This window comes from Aristolochia californica, unplaced genomic scaffold (genome assembly GCF_029961685.1).
Source record: "Aristolochia californica isolate CCGP_79_NKW_82.1479 unplaced genomic scaffold, dmAriCali1.0.hap1 SCAF_1, whole genome shotgun sequence".
Taxonomy (NCBI): Eukaryota; Viridiplantae; Streptophyta; class Magnoliopsida; order Piperales; family Aristolochiaceae; genus Aristolochia; species Aristolochia californica.
In genome coordinates, this window is record NW_027181770.1 from 4,801,371 (window position 1) to 4,818,486 (window position 17,116).

At 37.1% G+C, this 17,116-nt stretch overlaps 2 protein-coding genes across 4 annotated transcripts; both read right to left on the reverse strand.

Moving 5' to 3' along the window:
- LOC137956925 (uncharacterized) lies at nt 1-1,682 on the reverse strand. Of its 3 annotated transcripts, none has more exons than XM_068804605.1 (4): nt 1,317-1,682; nt 1,026-1,214; nt 508-669; nt 1-278 (listed from the first exon to the last, which is right to left on the reverse strand). In XM_068804605.1, the coding sequence occupies exons 1-4, from the start codon at nt 1,338-1,340 to the stop codon at nt 225-227; spliced, it is 429 nt and encodes a 142-aa protein (XP_068660706.1). In that variant the 5' UTR covers nt 1,341-1,682; the 3' UTR covers nt 1-224. The 3 variants fall into 3 exon arrangements, with proteins under 3 accessions (XP_068660706.1, XP_068660699.1, XP_068660714.1); XM_068804598.1 differs by having other exon boundaries at nt 508-672; nt 1,317-1,660; XM_068804613.1 differs by having other exon boundaries at nt 508-672; nt 1,335-1,653.
- Nucleotides 1,683-8,280: 6,598 nt separating this feature from the next.
- On the reverse strand, nt 8,281-16,848 carry LOC137956946 (prolyl 4-hydroxylase 1-like). Its single transcript, XM_068804624.1, has 11 exons — nt 16,600-16,848; nt 15,564-15,611; nt 15,244-15,296; nt 11,986-12,051; nt 11,152-11,226; nt 10,089-10,163; nt 9,806-9,876; nt 9,661-9,712; nt 9,491-9,580; nt 8,713-8,805; nt 8,281-8,534 (listed from the first exon to the last, which is right to left on the reverse strand). The coding sequence occupies exons 1-11, from the start codon at nt 16,658-16,660 to the stop codon at nt 8,427-8,429; spliced, it is 792 nt and encodes a 263-aa protein (XP_068660725.1). The 5' UTR covers nt 16,661-16,848; the 3' UTR covers nt 8,281-8,426.
- Nucleotides 16,849-17,116: the final 268 nt, after the last annotated feature.

Sequence of the window (17,116 nt, forward strand, 5' to 3'; positions counted from 1 at the left end):
TTCTCAAATATTTTCATTATGCTCAAACTTTCAAACCAAAAGCAGCCCTTCTAAGTTGGCTGGAAAGATAAGCAAGGAAAAAACATGTATTTCCTTTATAACAAAGAACATATTTACACATATCTCGCGTAATCTTCTCTCTTTCTCTCCATTAAAAAGCATTTGGAAATCCTAAATGGACTGGAAATCACACCAAATGGATAATGGCGCACCACCATCCTTGATCACGCAGTGCAATCTGGTACCAGGCATCTGGACAAGAATCCTGTAAATTTGTTCTGCAAAAATCACACAGGAATTCATGGCAACAAATATCAGAACACAGTAAAGTAAGTACCAGTAATTGCTAGTTACAGGACGAAGAAAGGGAGAAGACGAAAAGTAGGTCTGACTATTTTAGTCACGATTCAAGATTGGTTTTGGCCGTAGAAGAAGACAAAGAGGTGGAGTCGATGAGTGACATGGTTGGAGGATGAAAAAAGAAACAAGGAGTGCAGGGGTGCCTACTTTCCTGGGGCGCTCACGCAAGAGTTCAGGTGGAATTTTGTATAGGTCCTCGTCTACGGCTTTGGGAGCTCTGAGAACTCTGGCCGGTTCGGTCACGTCACAGACCTTGCCCACCTTCTTTGCCTCTTTAACATACTGGTACCGCTTCGAGCTTCCTTTCAGCTGCTGCAAAGCCCATAAACAGTGAGCACGAAATACACAAAATTTGAAAAATATGGAGGAACAGAGAGTAGAGCAAGCGCAGAAGTTCACAAGCTACCGTAAGCTCATCTGTAACGCAAAGACGTGGGTTCGGTAAAATCGAACTGATTTGCCTCAGAAATCAGAAGGGCAAAACTAAAGTGCAACTTAAATTAAATAGAAATCTAAAAACAGGTAACAGTCCAAACACATTGAGAGAAAAGAAGACGAGAAAGACCAATAGAAGGTGAAATAAAAACATGACCTCTGCTTCAGCTGTTACAATGAATTCGGGTTGAGAGGACGAGAAGCAACTGAGAAAAGAGGCCGAAGAATACCTTCGGCCGAGAAACCGTCGTCGCCCTAGAACTTTTTAAATTCTCCCCATATAGATCCCGATCTTCGACAACATAATCGTTATAGCGAATCAATCCGGCCTGCCTCGCCGACTCAAAATACTGGGTAATGGGGAGACCATCGTTGTAATCCCAATTCCCGAACGCTGGAATGTGACACCTCCGGTAGTCCTGCAACAAAGAGGAAAAGAGCCCCCAATCAGAGACTTAAATTACTTAGCTCCCATGTCAGAAAAGAAGACAACACCACCAAGACCAAGCGGGTCTCCTTGCACCGGATTCTTCACTCACCTCCATTAGATACCACACCAGTGAAGAACTGAGAATCAGATAGCACACAATTGACGCAAAACCACTATAAACCAGAATAACCCCTCTGCTTGAGGAGAGTGCGTTATATAAAAAACGAGCGGGGAAAAAAGAAGTAGGGTCTTACAGATCGGGAGTAAAATAATGAGAGGAGAGAGAAAGATAGGAGAAGGCGAGTACTTTTGGGTCAGTGGAGATGGACGTTTTTTTCCTGTTCTTTCCCTCTTCTTTGCTTCTTGTCTCTGGTCATCTCATGCCAATAAAGAAGTCTGTCTTATCCCGAGGAGCGAGTTGCACCTTACCCACGCATGGGGATCGAGAAACCCAAAGTAACGAAGTGCACGATCATGAGTCAAAGACCTTAGATCCTTTCTGGTTGACCAAATTACCCATCAGTTTTCTGAGAATTCTGAAGAAATTTGTATTGAGCGACACGAGCCAAAATGGAACGCAAGTTTTGATTGATCTTGACAGCAAGATTGGCCTTCGGAAATGGGTATCCAATGAATCGATCTGATGTTGATCAGTCGCAAGGGTTTAGGGTGATGGATTGCCCGGAGTAAGGGAAGAAATAGATGTCTTTGTTGAGGGTTTAGGGTTTAATGTCTTTGTTTGAACATTGGAGCAAGAACATTCACATTTACTTGCAAATCGCTCAGTATCGTGCTGTAACTCTTCGATTTGTAGATCAAATGGCTGATCATTGCCCTGTAGCTCTTGAGTTTGTGGCAGGAAATGGTCTACTGGTACTGGGTAAAAACCGTTTGGCCTTTTCTCATATTTGGAGATTCATCCGTTTCATCTTCACGTACCCATGTGCCCATGTACTCTAAAATCTGAATTATGAACAGGTGAGTGAGATCGATGAGGGTACGCGAAACGACAGCGATTTTAATTTCCTCGTTCATCAAAAGAGAAGGAACGCACAGAGTACGGATAAACATTACGGAACAACTGGGTTTCCCTTCTTCACAAGCCATCCACGGGGGGCCCCTGCTCGCTGCACAGTGTGCACTACAGATTCAACTGCTGCGATGTCACTGCTCATGAATAATTAAATATCAAGCTCCCTGAGGGTCTGTCGTGGTAGTGTTTCAAAACTGTAGACTGGATTGGCCGGCTCCATTTGCTTAGCTTGAATTTCGCAAGTGAGGTCACCGTCCCAGGAGGGAAAAATGGTATCTGTACGTTTCTCTATTATTAGTTTATTATGAGGAGCTCAGAGTGACATGACGGTCGCAGTAATTCTAAGACGGCCTCCACAGCGATTCGGAATTTGAATACTAGCAGGAGCCTCCCAGTCAAGCGGAGTTCTAACGACGGGTCGAAAACAATAAAAAGTTTCAAAAACTACCCAGCAATTTTCAAATTGTTAAATCTGTTTCCAGTCGATTTAGAACTTCAAAGCTTCGAATTTGAAAAAACCCATCCGACCGGATTGACAGCTGAATTGAAATTTGGTTTCTTTTGTATCTTAGTTTTTTGCTGCAAGCTTGTAATGTAGCCGAGGCTCTGAGGACTGAGCGACGGCCCAAGGAGAGCTGCATAGAGTCTACACTGTACAGACATGTATAGCAGAAGAAGATAATTAAGAGCCAAGGAGTAGAGAGGAGGCGGAAGCTGCGACCTACTGGTAGGAGGTACGTGCAGCGTAATGGATCGCCGGACTTGGCAGCGTAAGGCAATCGCCCCCTGAGCTCTCTCCCTACTGGTTTCAGAATTCACTCTTCTGTCGGCAATGTAGACGTCCATTACCTAACAGTCTGGAACAAGAAAACGAATTGTACTGAGAAATGCAAAACATGAATCTCAAATGAGAAAGAGAAAACAACTGATCCTGCCATTACTCTAAACGTCAGATAAACAAAACGATTCGGAAGGAAACTGAAAATGCAGGCGTTCATTATTGATTCATAGTTTAATTATATATGAACTTGACTCACTGGAATCTGGATCATACTTTTAAAAGTTTTTTAGAATAAAAAATTACAAAAAAAAGAAACTGCTTTAACGATGGCCAATGAGTCAAATGCCCACTTTTTCACCCTCCCCAAATGCAGGGGAAGTGGGCTTCCCAACACATGAAAATAGTCAACAGACTACCCTATAATTGGCTGCGTCCGCCGACAGCTTTGACCTTGCCAGAAATCTAAGCGATATCTCAGATCCTCAGAGGCATTTTGTCAAACGGCTACACTACAGTCCTCAGGCAGCCAGAAATCTAAACGAAACCTCAGATGGGTTGTTGCGTCTCAGAGGCATTTTGTCAAACGGCCACACTCCAGTCATCAGATGCCTGAAAATCCACTGGATCTTTCACACGCTACACTTGAGCAAACAACGAGATTCGGAAACCTGAACTAAACGAGTTATCTTATCAATTTTCTAACATAAAAATCCGATTACTTTTACGAATTAGAAAAGGCCAACCACTGCTGTCTCATCGATTACCTCCCCTCATACGAATTCCAAAATCTCCACTCGTGAGTTCCCCACTTCTTCTCTTTTCAGTTGAATTCCCTAGAGGCTACTAGCTTTTTCATGCATTCCGCCATTAGTAGGAGACATTTGCATGGGACTTGTCACGGCAGCAACCTGGCAAGTAAAAAGGGGGAAGAGATACGAGAAAGGAAACGGGCTACTAAAGAAAAGAAAGCTTACCGTCCTGAATCCCGCAGTTAGAAATGGCAAAAGAAGGTGTTAATCATGGAGAAGGCCGCGCCCGGAACCCATGACGTCTATGCTTGCCCAAATACGGTTAAAAGGCCTTTGCTACAGTGACCTTATTCCCGCAGAGGTCAATTCATGAAGTTTATCCACGCCTGTGCTCTTGTTTGAAGTAATTGTTGAACCGTTATTCACCAACCGAAGTGTTTTTGCTTGCAAGCGACCATTACAGCCGCAGATGGCTGTGAAAAGGTGGCCTATGATCATCAACCTGTTATCACTAAATTTCCTTTCTGGTGTATAAAGCTTTTGGGGGTCAGAAAGAGGAGAAAGGCATTGAAACTGACAGATCATCCGTTGGAACTTGGACGACGGGATTGGATCCGGAGCTTCGTCAGATTTTTGGTGACACATGTTGTAAAGCTCGAGAGTCTATTTTAATCATTTTTTGGGTAAACTAAATAAGGTTTTAATAAAATGATATCAGAAATTTTTTAATCCTTAAGCAAAAACGTGAGAGAAGACAAACTCTCTTTTTAGGTCTGGAATTTTGATTACCTATTCTTCCTCCATCTTCATTCTTCTCTTCAGGGGAAAACTTTCACAATTTTTCATGGTGGTTGTTGCACTCTAAATTTCCCTAGAAATGCTTGTGGTGCCCCAAGAGTTTGGGTTGTAGCAGGAGGAGTAGTGATGTGTGGGAGGGAAAGAAGAAAGGTTGAAGATGTTTTTTATAGGTTTTTGACAATTAGCAATTGTTGAATGAATTCGATCATTGAAATAACGTGATCGATTATTTAGAGGTGGATGAGCTTGATTGTCGATCATTAAGATAGGCTGATCGATTATTGGAGGAGACTAATTTATCACATAGAGGGGATCTTGATTATTGATCGACCATTGAAGGTAGTTAATCATTTGTATGGATTATGTTGCAGTATCTTTCGACAATACTCATGTAAATGCTAATAAAAAAGGGTGTTACTCATAGTCAAATTACTAATTCAAGGTTGAATAGGAACAACTATTTTGTTATGGTCTCAATCAGTAAGAATCTTTCTTAAAACTCGGGACAAAGATTATGAATGACAAGTGAAAGAAAGATAATGTTGTCATAACTTGGTTAATTAACAGTATAGATGCATCTATGAAGAGTCAGATAGAGATTTGCAAAGTATTGAAAATTTCATATTCTCATTAACGTAATTTGTTGAATGTGTGCGAAATTCTTCAAAATTGTCCATGATTCAGTAAGGAAAATGAAATGTGACATAATACTTCATTGAGTTGAATAGTTTAATTTAGGCTCTTTAAGTCTATCAACTTCACACCATTGATAACATGACCACATGGTAACAGGTTGAATTAGATATTGCTGATTTTTACATGGATACGTGATGCTATTGAGTGTTGACATTCCCATGCTAACTAGTGTATATGCTCGAGTTATACACTTTCAAAATACATTAACTAAATTTAGAGATCTCATTCCACAAGTTTTGTCATTAGAGAGCTCTACTTTGTTCATTGTTTCAACAAGAAGCAATCAGGTCAAGACATCATGACGAAGTGGTGGAAAAAATTATGGTAACGGTAGAGACAGTGAACGGGGTCATAACATAGATACTAGGTCTTGTTCTCATTATGGTAAAGTGAGACATTTTCTACGTAGTGTTAGGAAAAGTATGGTAAACAAGCTACAACAAACAATAATGTAATTGAAGGTGTAGAACATTCAGATAATAGTGGTAATGTTGTTTTAGTTGATGAATTATCGAGGTGTTCTAAGAAATGGAAAATTGATTCATCTACCATAAGGGAAATTAATTCCTCAAATAAGCCAGCCACCATTGCCATTACCAATGCTTTTTTTCTTCGACAAGATATGCCTGCTTTTCAGATTACTCCCACACATAGCGTGGTGCTTGACTCTGGTGCTTCAACATATATGACAAGTAATAAATTCACATTTTCATCTCTTGGTCCTTTTTTTCTTTTCTCTATTATTTGCCTTGATGGATCATAGTCTCAAGTAAATGGTAGAGTAGTTTCAATGTCACATTCTTTGGTGTTATCTTCTGTTTATTATGTTCTAAAATTTTTAACAATTCTTTATTAATTAGCAAAATTACAACTCAATTGAATTTTCAGTTACATTTTTTTCATCCTTTTGTGTCTTTTAGGATTTGCAGTTGAAGAAAATGATTGATATGGGACATAAGAGAGGTGGTTTGTATTACATTAATATAGGGTTCGAGTTTTCACCACATTGCATTTGCTAGTTCTACATTTGTCTATGACTAGCATCTTCGTCTAGGACATCCATCACAAATATTTTCATCAACTCTATCCATCTTTTTTTATCTTCTTCTAGGTTTTAGTGTGAGTCTTATTAGTTAGGAAACATCAGAATTCCTCATGCCCTAGTTGTGAAAATAAAATGAGTTAATCTCATTTTGATTTGGTTCATTTTAATGTTTCTAATCTGGATTGGGTTATCTATGTTTCTGATCGTTCAATTTTTGTGATATTAGTGGATGATTTTAGTATAGTTTGGGTTTATTTATTGAAAGATAAGACTGAAGTGTTTGATGTATTTGATTAATTTCATCATAAAAAAAAACCCAATTTGGCGTTTATAGTAAGGTGTTTTGTACAAATAACAGCTTGGAATTTATACAGTATATACTCGCTACTTATTAGTTTTTTATATGGAATTAAACATCAAACTTCATTTGTTCTTAAGTCTTACTGAGGAGAAATTGTGCTTAGTGTTGGTTATTTTATTAATCAACTTTCATCTTTTGTGTTGCGTGGCAATATTTCATTCAACCTCAATCTCACTTATTTGATCTTCCACCAGAGGTATTTGGGTATATCAATTTTGTCCCGCATATTGGTGTAGCTCTTGATAAGTTGTCTTCACAAAGTATTCAATGTCTTTTTGGGGTATTCATGTACACAAAAGGGGTAAATGTTATGATCAAGTTTTTTAGAAAAAAAATATTCCAATTGATGTTACCTTTAATAGTACTCCTTGTTTTGGTACATCTCGTTTGATCACCTATCTATTTCCCTTGTGTTCTTATTTCCTTGGATGATGACACTAGTAAAGGAGAGCATGATATTCAAGTAGATGATTAGCCAAATCCTTTGCTTGATAGTTCAACTTCTCTACCTCATCTAGTGCCTTTGTTCTATTCGGTTGCTCCTTTAGTAAGTTTTGCTCTCATTTCCCCGATTTTTATCTTCCCATCTCATTAAGAAAATCGACAAGAATACTTGAACCTAGTACCATATATCTTTTGTCTAAATTGTTTACATTTCCTCGTTTATCACCTCCATTTTGTGTTTTTTGCCTCTTACCTCTTCTATGTCCATTCCTTAGTTTGTGGAAGAAGCATTGGCTGTGGACAGTGGAAACATGTTATGAATGAGGAGATGACTACTTTTATTTTCTCGTAGTACTGGTGAGTTGTGTGACTTACCTATTGGTGGTGTAGTTATTGGTTGTTGATGGTTGTATACTATTGAATATCATTTTGATAGTTCTATTGTTCGATACAAGGCCAAGGGGTATACCCAAACCTATAGAGTTGATTATGCAAAGACCTTTTTGCATATGACTCTCCTTCATTTGGTGTATATTCTTATGTCGGTTGTTATTAATCATAATTGGCTTTTGGATGTAAAAAAATGCATTGGCATTGTTTGAAACATTTAGCAAAATTTTTGTGGGTTTTAGTTTGTTTTGAACTCATTGTGATCTTTCACTTTTTGTTTTAAAGTGCCAAACAAGTATTATTATTTTATTAGTCTATTTGGATGATAAAATTTTGTTTGGAAGTGATTTGTATGGTATAGCAAAAGTTAATCAGTATTTACTAGCATATTTTTAAAGGTAGCATCGTCTCCATGTATAATTTCTTTTAATATGTCTCGTTTCTCTGAGGATGAACATATCTTTCAGATGTGTGAAGATAAATTTTCTTTATTTTTCTGTTAATTGGTGATGGGGAAATCATATATCTGTTACCATTTGATTGCTTATTAAGTCTATAATTGCTGAAACATGTTGATAATCACCATACACGACGGTATTCATGTAATTGTGCACTACACAAACCTAAGCGTAAGAGACAGCTTACATGAATTCGTCCAAGTCTCCAGTAAGAAAAACCTATTCATGAGATTTCAGGACCTTGACTTAAAAACTGGTTAGAGCCTACGTTTTCTGTTTAGACAGGATGTTCCTCTTGTCTTTGTTGTCTTGAAGCTTTTTATTTCATATATTCATTGCTTTGTCGTATTTTGAATCCATAATGAACATCGATTACCACTATGTGAGCTAGTGTACATAATACAGAGCGAAGAATGGGAAAGAAACAAAAAACATGTAAAACAAGATCAATAGCTTGTTTTTTGCCTCATCCATTTCGTAGCTGACCACTTTTCTCCGGCTAAAACTTCACAACCACCATGAATACTATTTCGATCTGAATTTCCGTCTAGTCCCTGAAAGAGAAAATCTTGGGTCATTGAAACAGCTTTCCCATGCTATTTCTTTTCAAAAACAAGAATGACCTAACATAGAAATCTTATTCTAGAATAAAAATAACATTGATGACTAAACATGAACATTGTCAATCTCTTTCCTAAACAAAGTGTGTATAAAAAAGAGATTCATACTAACCATGCTCCAAAAGAGAACTGCATTTCCTTTAACTGGTTCTACTGACAACCCCTTCACCGATCTCCCACCGCAGGAGCAATTTCCCTCTCCCGCCTGATAATTTAAATAGTGAAAATTCAAATCATACATGTCCATCATTAAAGTCTGATGAAACTTAAACCACAAAATTAAATGCAAGCATAGTTCAGTCACTTAAGCTTTTATGTTTTGAAGAATGAAGGCAGGGAAAATTGGAAAGTTACCCTCGGATTGTTGGAATAAAACTAAAAGAGCCTTACTTTAATTGCTCATCACTGTGCAGGATGAATAGTAGCACAATTTCTTTTACCCGAGATGTTAGGCATGACTTTAACCAGATATTCTGGAACCCCGTTTCAGGTAATGTTCACACAGATCAACGTGGAAAAGATCTTCCATCTTCATGGCCTACATCTAGTGATTTCACTAAAGAGACCAATTCTTGGTTCTAAAGAGGATTCAGGACCTTTTTTTTTTTTGGGGGGGGGGGGGGGGGGGGGGGAGGGGGAAGAGAGAGAAAAGTTGGATCATTGAAAAGAACAACAAATGCACCTCAAAAACAAAGTGCAAAGAACTGTTTCAATTTATGTGCAATTAACCAACCAACAGTTCTTGGTCCAAAACCCAGAGTTGTACCAATAAAAGCATCGAAAGGAGTTCACATTTAACCTAGAATTACTGTAACAGATTCTTATCTGCAGTAAAAGTAAAAAGGATTTTTAACTTACATAAACCATACTAGGAAAGATAAAGAACTCACCAATGGAAAGTAAGTTTCTCCCCCTACTACATTGTCACTTAAATACATGAGCATCGTTGCTATCCTCTGACCTCCACGTTTCAAATTAAACTACATTTAAAAGGGCACTTGGAATTGTCAGTAAATCCATAGGAAGTAAAGATTTTCAAAAAACCAAAAAAAAAACTTACGGTATCAGCAAAATAGTCATGATGTGGCCGGTAGTATTGATTCTTTTCATACCTGTACATCAGGAGATGTTAGCCTGATAGAATAAAGTTGAATTAACCTTTATTTGAAATATTTTATTTTCGGGAACAAAGTTGACAGCTCAACCGGAGCACTTGAATGAGCTCTCCATTTTCTGCTGGTACTTGAGAAAATACCGCAATCCGCTTCTCAATACCCTGAGTTCACAATGAAGGTAGATTAGTTATAGATCACTGAAAGCTAAAAAAGTAATAGCAAAGTTGTCAATAGCTAAAAAAATACTCAATTCAGAGTGTCAACCCTTCAGCAATCCTAACATTATAACTATTGGATGACTGCCTGATTATAGATCATCAACTCTTCCGTACTTGTTCACATTAGAATAAAATCATGAACTCCAAGCACAAACCTGAACTATGGGATATTTTCTCTCTTCAGAACTCAAAAACATTCCAGAACTTGTTCGAACATCACTCTTAATTCCCTGACGAAGGAAAAGAAAAAAGAATCAATACGTGCACTTACAAAGTCACAGAAGGTGTGCTTGTGATAATTTTCTTGTAAAGTTCTTTGGCACCAACAATATTTAGTACAACCAAAAGGAATTGAGATACTCATTGGCACATCAAGTATGAGTTTAATAAAGGCTTGTCACAGAAACTTGCAAAGGACACCATTCTCCCCACACAAATGTCAATTCCAACTTGCACAGAACAGTTTGCAGAATGGAGCAGACATACAATACCTTGTTTGATTCTAAAAATAGAATATTAGAATATACAACTTTATGTTCCCACTTACTATGGTAAAATTTTATTCCCTACGTTTCTTCTCTATCTTTTACTGAAATCTTGTTGAAAAATGATAGATAAGTTTTCCACGAAAAAAAAAAATCAAATATTATTCCTTCAAACATGCAAAAGGGTTATGTTTCAATGCCATGATAATAAGATCTCCATTCGAATTCATGTGCTCGAATATGATATTCAACCAATTGGGCTTTGAGTTGAACCAATCCTAATCAAGTATCCTAGATGTAGCAAAAAAGTGGTATTATCAAATGTTTGTTTGCCAAACCCAGCACCTGGATCCAAGAAGAAATTTGATCAGAGCAATCAATGTGGAAGAGAGAGAGATTAAAAAAAGTAATTGCAATCAATGTTAATGCCATGTGCTTTTGATGCCCATTGAACCCCAGAAACCCAAGTTAGTGAAGACTGAAAATGACTTAATGGTTGGAAATAAAATCGCCTAGTTTGTTTTCTTATCAATGAAACTTTAAAAAAATTCATGCATCAGGGATTAAAAAGTAGTTGCTGCAACTTCAGTCTTATCAGCGGAATGTTCAGTATGAAAAGAAACAGCTTCTAGTTGATCAACAAATATATAAAGATGGCTGTCATAAGAAATAAACCACAGAAGCATTAAATCTTACAAAATTAGAACTAAGTAGGACAGTATAGCCCACATGCCTTCCCTGTTTTAACATCCACCACAGTAGAAATCTGGAGGCGAGGTCGGGCAATTGCTCTAAGATAATCACATTCCTGCAAAAGACACAAAAGTTTCAGAGTTCTAATGAATCAGATACTCTAAGATAATCACATTCCTTTAAGACACAAAAAAGACAGCATCTGCAGTCACTCACCAAGAGACTGACATAGTTAGGTTTCAATGTTAATAGAAAAAAGGGTGGAGGGAAAAAAGGCAATGAAACATGGACAGAGTACTTGTCACATTTTAAACAAGATTGTACCATTGTTTTTCAATATCTTTTATGAACTAACTAAAATAATATAGAGTGCAATATAAAATAACACTACCTCCAATATCACATTCCAATGAGACTTTTCTAACTGAAGAAGCAAAAGAAAGGTGCAGCAATTGTCTTAAAATGGCAGCTGGGTAAATGCTCAAACAGTAGAGAGCAGGTTAACATAACATCACAGAGTAGGAGTATTTTTATCTTTCAACACAATTCAGGTCATTTGCATTTCCATTAGGAGAAACAGAAAAAACCATAATATACTCAAGCAGGAAGCTGTATAAAAGAGGTAATTGACTCCACCTATATCTTATAGCTTCTAAAATAAGGGATAAGCATGACTCTTAATTTATTGGGTACAGAATGTCTTTTTTAAGAGAGTGAGTTGGCCTGCTTTTCCAAAACTAGAAAACCAGTTGTTCATGATAACAAACTGATTTCTTATAATACAGATCATAGCATACTAGTATAATGGAGACCATGAAAGTTATAAACTCGCACAAATGGCATAATCATGCAACATTGCATGAAAGAATTGTACCTCCATACTCAAAAAGTTATGAAAGACAACAATTCGTGGTGACCAGCTTACTACTTCAGGTTTAACCTGTATCAACAAAAGAACCATATTAAAGCATAAAGAGATAAGAAACACAAGCTGAAAAAGATAAGGTATCATTGTGATTTAATAGCAAAATTACATGTGAAGAAATGGCAATTGGAAAAGTCTGAATTAAAAAAAAGGACTGAGAAAAGAAAATCAAGATGATAGGTGTACATGTTTTCCATGCTTTTAACTCTTGCATCTTGGATAGAAAAGAAATGACACAACATCCATAAGAAATAAATTATTTGGATGCAAATCAAGGCTGCAAGGGTGAAAGAAAGAGGAAACAAGCAATCCAAGAGGAAAAACAAGAATGCAATAAGAAAAGAATGGAAAGAAAACCCCAGGCAATGCGATGTGAAAAGGGTAAGAAAACAGGCAACAGCAGGATAGAGCAAAGGGATGAACCAACCTTACCCATATCAGAACGAAAAACCAGCAAAGATAATCTGGTTTTGTTTGGACTTGAAATGATTAAGTTTGTGATCGGAAAAAATCGAATTGCTGACACACCAAATAACTTCTTTAATGATAAAATAAACTCACTAAATTTTAATTCTAAACTCAAAAAAAGCAAAGAATGTCCTTCCCTATATCCTGAGGGTTCATATAGAGCTAACTTACAATTTTTCTTCTTTGGAAAATAAGTTACATAAATTCTAAATCCAATTTTAATTTGGAATCCCCTACCTCAATGACCTATAATAGGAAAGCAAAAACTGCAGAAAATTATATCAATCCTACAGTCACATTGATAAACAACACATGTTACTAGATTTTAAATTAAAAAAGCTAACTAAAAAGAAAAGAGTTCACTTATTGGACTTTAATTGACTTCTCCAATACAAGCAACTCCAGCACAACTTTAAGATTTTTGCAACTTCCAGCAACCTTAATGTCTTCAAACTCATGCCGAAATTCAAAAGAATATTCTAGGAAGGCTTTTAATAGCTGTGGAAAGAGAAAATCAAACAGAATTGAAGGTGAATAAAAGCTAGCCATCTTATGACAATTTGATTCTATGTTGCTCACTTGCCTTCTTTGTACTTTCTAGTTTGGTTTTTCTAACTGAACTTAAAATAAGTAACCACTAAGTACATGCTTGAGTTTTCCAAAAACTTCGAAAGATTTATTATCTTCCTCTTGCTGTTCCAATACTCTTGGAAAAGTATTTTGTGTTTCATAAAGGTTAAAATAATCATGTAGATCTTATAAAACCTTAATTTACAAATTCTTTAGAACTGAAGTGCATCCTTCTGTCGCAATTCAATGTTTTAGTTCCATCAAGTAAATTTGTTCAAACTTCTTTTTAGACATTAAAAGGCTTTGGAGGAAAGTATTCAGAATCACTAGTCCTTTAGAAATCTAAAACTTTATAAACTCTAAAAAAAGAAAAAAAAACACATTTAGGATATATCTTGAAACCACTATGTTTTAATCCTCGTCAAGATTACCATGTATAAGAGCCATAAAATAAACAAACAAAGGGAAAATAAGAAGATGAATAAATACATCCAATTATGCCCAGTGAAAGGACTTTTCACGATATCTTTTTGATTATTTGTTGCTTGCAAGGACAAAAAATCACTGGATCATTAACCTTCCCACATAATAGGTATCTAAATGCAGTCACATCACAGCTGTCCGATTTTTCCAATTATTTTTTTTTGAGAAAGGTGGAACTTTTATTAAGAAGAAAAAGCCCCAGAGGGGAAGGAACAAACAAAGGCAAGGATGCCCAGAATTACATCAAGGAGGGTCTAGGACTGCCCCAATTTTGCAAAATAATCTGCCTTGGAGTCAGCCTCATGGGGAATGTAAGACCACTCCTGCTCAAATCATCATGTGTATTTGCTGTCACTCCTACCCCAAAAGATGACAGTCTTTGAGACTCCTTTGAAAATAACCAGAGAGTTATATGTTGCTTGTTTTTAGATTCTGAGCCCAGGGAAAAGCCCATGGACCTCAGATGAAGTAGAATCAAAGATTCCTAATGGCCCGTAGACAAGTAGGAAGAGACCCAAATGGTCCCAAGCCTCCCCAAGAAGTGATTCTAGATTGCATGAGCAAAGGGACAATTCAGTCAAGAGTGATTGATCAACTCTTGCTGAGATTGTAGAACTTGCAACGTGGATTGGCAGGGCTGGCACCCCTTACCTGGAGCTTATCGCAGGTTAAGATTCTTTGCTCAAGGAGGCAGCAAAGGACAATCTGCATTTTGGGAGGGGTAATAACTTTCCAGGCTGCAGCTGAGTGGGCAGAGATTCCCCTAAGCTCTTTGGCAATCAAATTGTAGCAAGAAGAGACAGAAAAAAAATCCAGAGGGTTCTGCTGTCCAGATTAATTGGTCCGTCTTACCATGTTTATTGATAAGAGCACCCAAAGCAGCAAGCTCATTACCAAACAGAGGCCTTCTTAAAATCAAGTTCCAATTGCCACCATCAGCATGGTTGTAGATTGGTGGAGCCCTCCCATTCCAATATATAGATTTCACTCTAAATTACTTTAACTAGGAAGGGATTGGTAAAATGCCAGAAAATTTATCCAACCAATTCTTATCCACAGGTGTAAGAGAAATTTTGTTCAACTACAATACTATTACAAATAGAGAAAGCAAAATTAGTCCCTAATTTTGGTTATCTGCCTTTTTCTTCTTCTCATCTCTTTTTACTATTAAACTGTTCTTTTTCCTTCCTTTTTCCTCCAGTTACAACAGAAACCAGAACAAACAAAAGAAACAGTATATTTAATACTGACACACCAAACACTTTTTTTTTTATTTTGGACGTTGAACTCCATACCCTAGTGAGACTCAAACCCCATATGGCAAAGGTTTAATCCCCAAATTTTGTAATGTGAAAATCTTTAACAGAGAAATTTTTTCACTCACACAACATGTATTTGGTTGAAAAGAAGTAATTTACAGGTAAATGATTTATATGGCTTTGAACTGTTCCATGAACCACAAACACTGATAGTAGTCAACTTTATCTTTTCTTCTCATGCAAAAGGCATAAATTTTGTTACTCTTACCCAGACAAAAAAAAAAAAAAAAAAACAAACTATGGCAACAAATCAGAAAGTAAAAGTACATGGAAAGAAGAGATAGGTATCAGAAGTAAAGGATAATGCTAGGGTACAAAATGAGACAGCATATATAAAATGACATATATAAAGCGAAGGCATACGTACAAATCCAAGACGCAAAACTTGAGCATCTTCGTCAATAGCCCAATGGCTCTTACCTGAAAATCATACATAATTTTCTATTTAAAAGCTATGCAACAGCTAAACCTTTTTTTAATGAAAATGAAATGTTATCACCAAAATATCAAAATTGAAGACTTAACATTCATTAACAGGCTTCATCAGTTGTGATGTGTAGATATGATGCGACTAACAATGCACATGAGAGAGGATATATATTTTTCATTTTCTTTGAAATTCTAAGACTCACAAATTGGTTCAATATTAATTGAAATTGGAAGTGATAAGTGTCTCAATATATTTACCAGACACTTCTTCCAACCGCCGAAGAAATGCTAACTGAACCAAAGCACCTGGAACAAATTAAACTCACAAAGTCATTTATTGCCATATAACTCAGAAGCCAACAAGAGTATTATGACAACCAATCAGTCACAAACAAAAACATATACACTTTTCTAAAAGTAATTCACACTTTTTGTGTCGTTTACATATTTTGGTGATGTAAACAATTGACTGCAGCAGCACTTCTCCGTGATATTCTTCAAGATATGAGGTACTAGCTGTCAGATGGCTTCTCTACCAATCAGAATAACTGATCTCTACAAAAGTAAAAAAGAAGAGCATCCAGAAAGTTGATGCAAAGACTCCAACAGTACAAGATTTAAGATGGCTGAGGCTCTTTGAAATTACAAATCATTCTCAATACAAAACGACAAGTCTGTTAATCTGATTGTACAATGATTAATATTCCAAACGTCCATATGATGGAGTAAAAACAAAGTACACTGGTTTAGGTTTCGAACTCCACACCTGTCAATGTTACACATATTTTATTTTCCAGAGTTTGCTTAAAATTTGCAAAAAGTTTGATCTCTGTCTTTTTTGTCCCCACCAATGATGTAGAAACAGACGAGTATGCACATGCGGAGAACAATAGTCACGGACCAAATAAAAAACATTCTCACATTAAGAACTCGAAACGCTATTCCATTAAGCTCAACCAATTCAACCACGATCACGTTCTTGTTCTTTTCAAGAGGCAAACTATGCAACTCCTTATTTTCCAGCAAAAGTCACAGTTCCGTTTGATCTATATATAAACCAATAACAAAATATTCATCCTCGAGCATATTTAAATTTTTTCTTCCACAGCCAGATTACCAAATCAGAAAATCCAAGGAGAAACATACACTCAACATTCGAGAAATGGATTCAGCACGCAGAAAAATTATTGAAGAGGCTGTTAGTCCAAAAGAAATATTGATGATCGTCCACCAAAAGCATAAAAACTGCGGCTCAACCATTTAACTGAATTTGAATCAGAAAATAAGAAATTACCTATAATCATACCGACGGTGACGAAGGTGAGGAGTCCGAATATGAATTTGGTGGTAACCATTGCTCCGGACACAAAATGGAAGCAAATGGAAAATGGTAGCCACTCTCTCCGTTTCCAATTTCTTACGTTTTAGAAATTTATTAAACTCTCCGCAAATCTCATGCCGCAGCGCCCACGGCTTTCGCTGCTTCTCCCACTGAGCTGCAGAAGACGGCGAAGCTAATGTGCGCTGGGTGAGTACGGAGGTCACAGGGAAATTCATCTAGGCGATTCTTCGCGTGGCACGGTGTTCTTGACCAAAATGTAGCTGTTAAGATCTAATCGGACGGTTCAACGTCACACGGAACTCCGACGACGGACGGACACGCACTGTATCAAGAACGCAGATCAAGCCAGTTCCCTACGCGTGGCACAAAACCACATGTCTAGTGCGTTTCTGAACACCACTTAACTCGCGGGAGGTTGGCCCGAGTCCACTCGGGTCAACTACTTGATGTGTGATATTCAACCAACAGT

What these genes read in the sequence shown, in the direction of transcription:
- LOC137956946 (XM_068804624.1), bottom strand. Translation starts at nt 16,660, where the DNA reads ATGGTTACCACCAAATTCATATTCGGACTCCTCACCTTCGTCACCGTC. An exon ending in GCGGTTGGAAGAAGTGTCTG is followed by an intron (nt 15,297 to 15,563) that starts GTAAATATATTG and finishes TATGATTTTCAG; the next exon opens with GTAAGAGCCATTGGGCTATT. An exon ending in TGGATGTTAAAACAGGGAAG is followed by an intron (nt 10,164 to 11,151) that starts GCATGTGGGCTA and finishes TTCCTTCGTCAG; the next exon opens with GGAATTAAGAGTGATGTTCG.
- LOC137956925 (XM_068804598.1), bottom strand. Translation starts at nt 1,340, where the DNA reads ATGGAGGTGAGTGAAGAATCCGGT. An exon ending in CGACGGTTTCTCGGCCGAAG is followed by an intron (nt 673 to 1,025) that starts GTATTCTTCGGC and finishes TGGGCTTTGCAG; the next exon opens with CAGCTGAAAGGAAGCTCGAA. An exon ending in TGCGTGAGCGCCCCAGGAAA is followed by an intron (nt 279 to 507) that starts GTAGGCACCCCT and finishes TGATTTTTGCAG; the next exon opens with AACAAATTTACAGGATTCTT.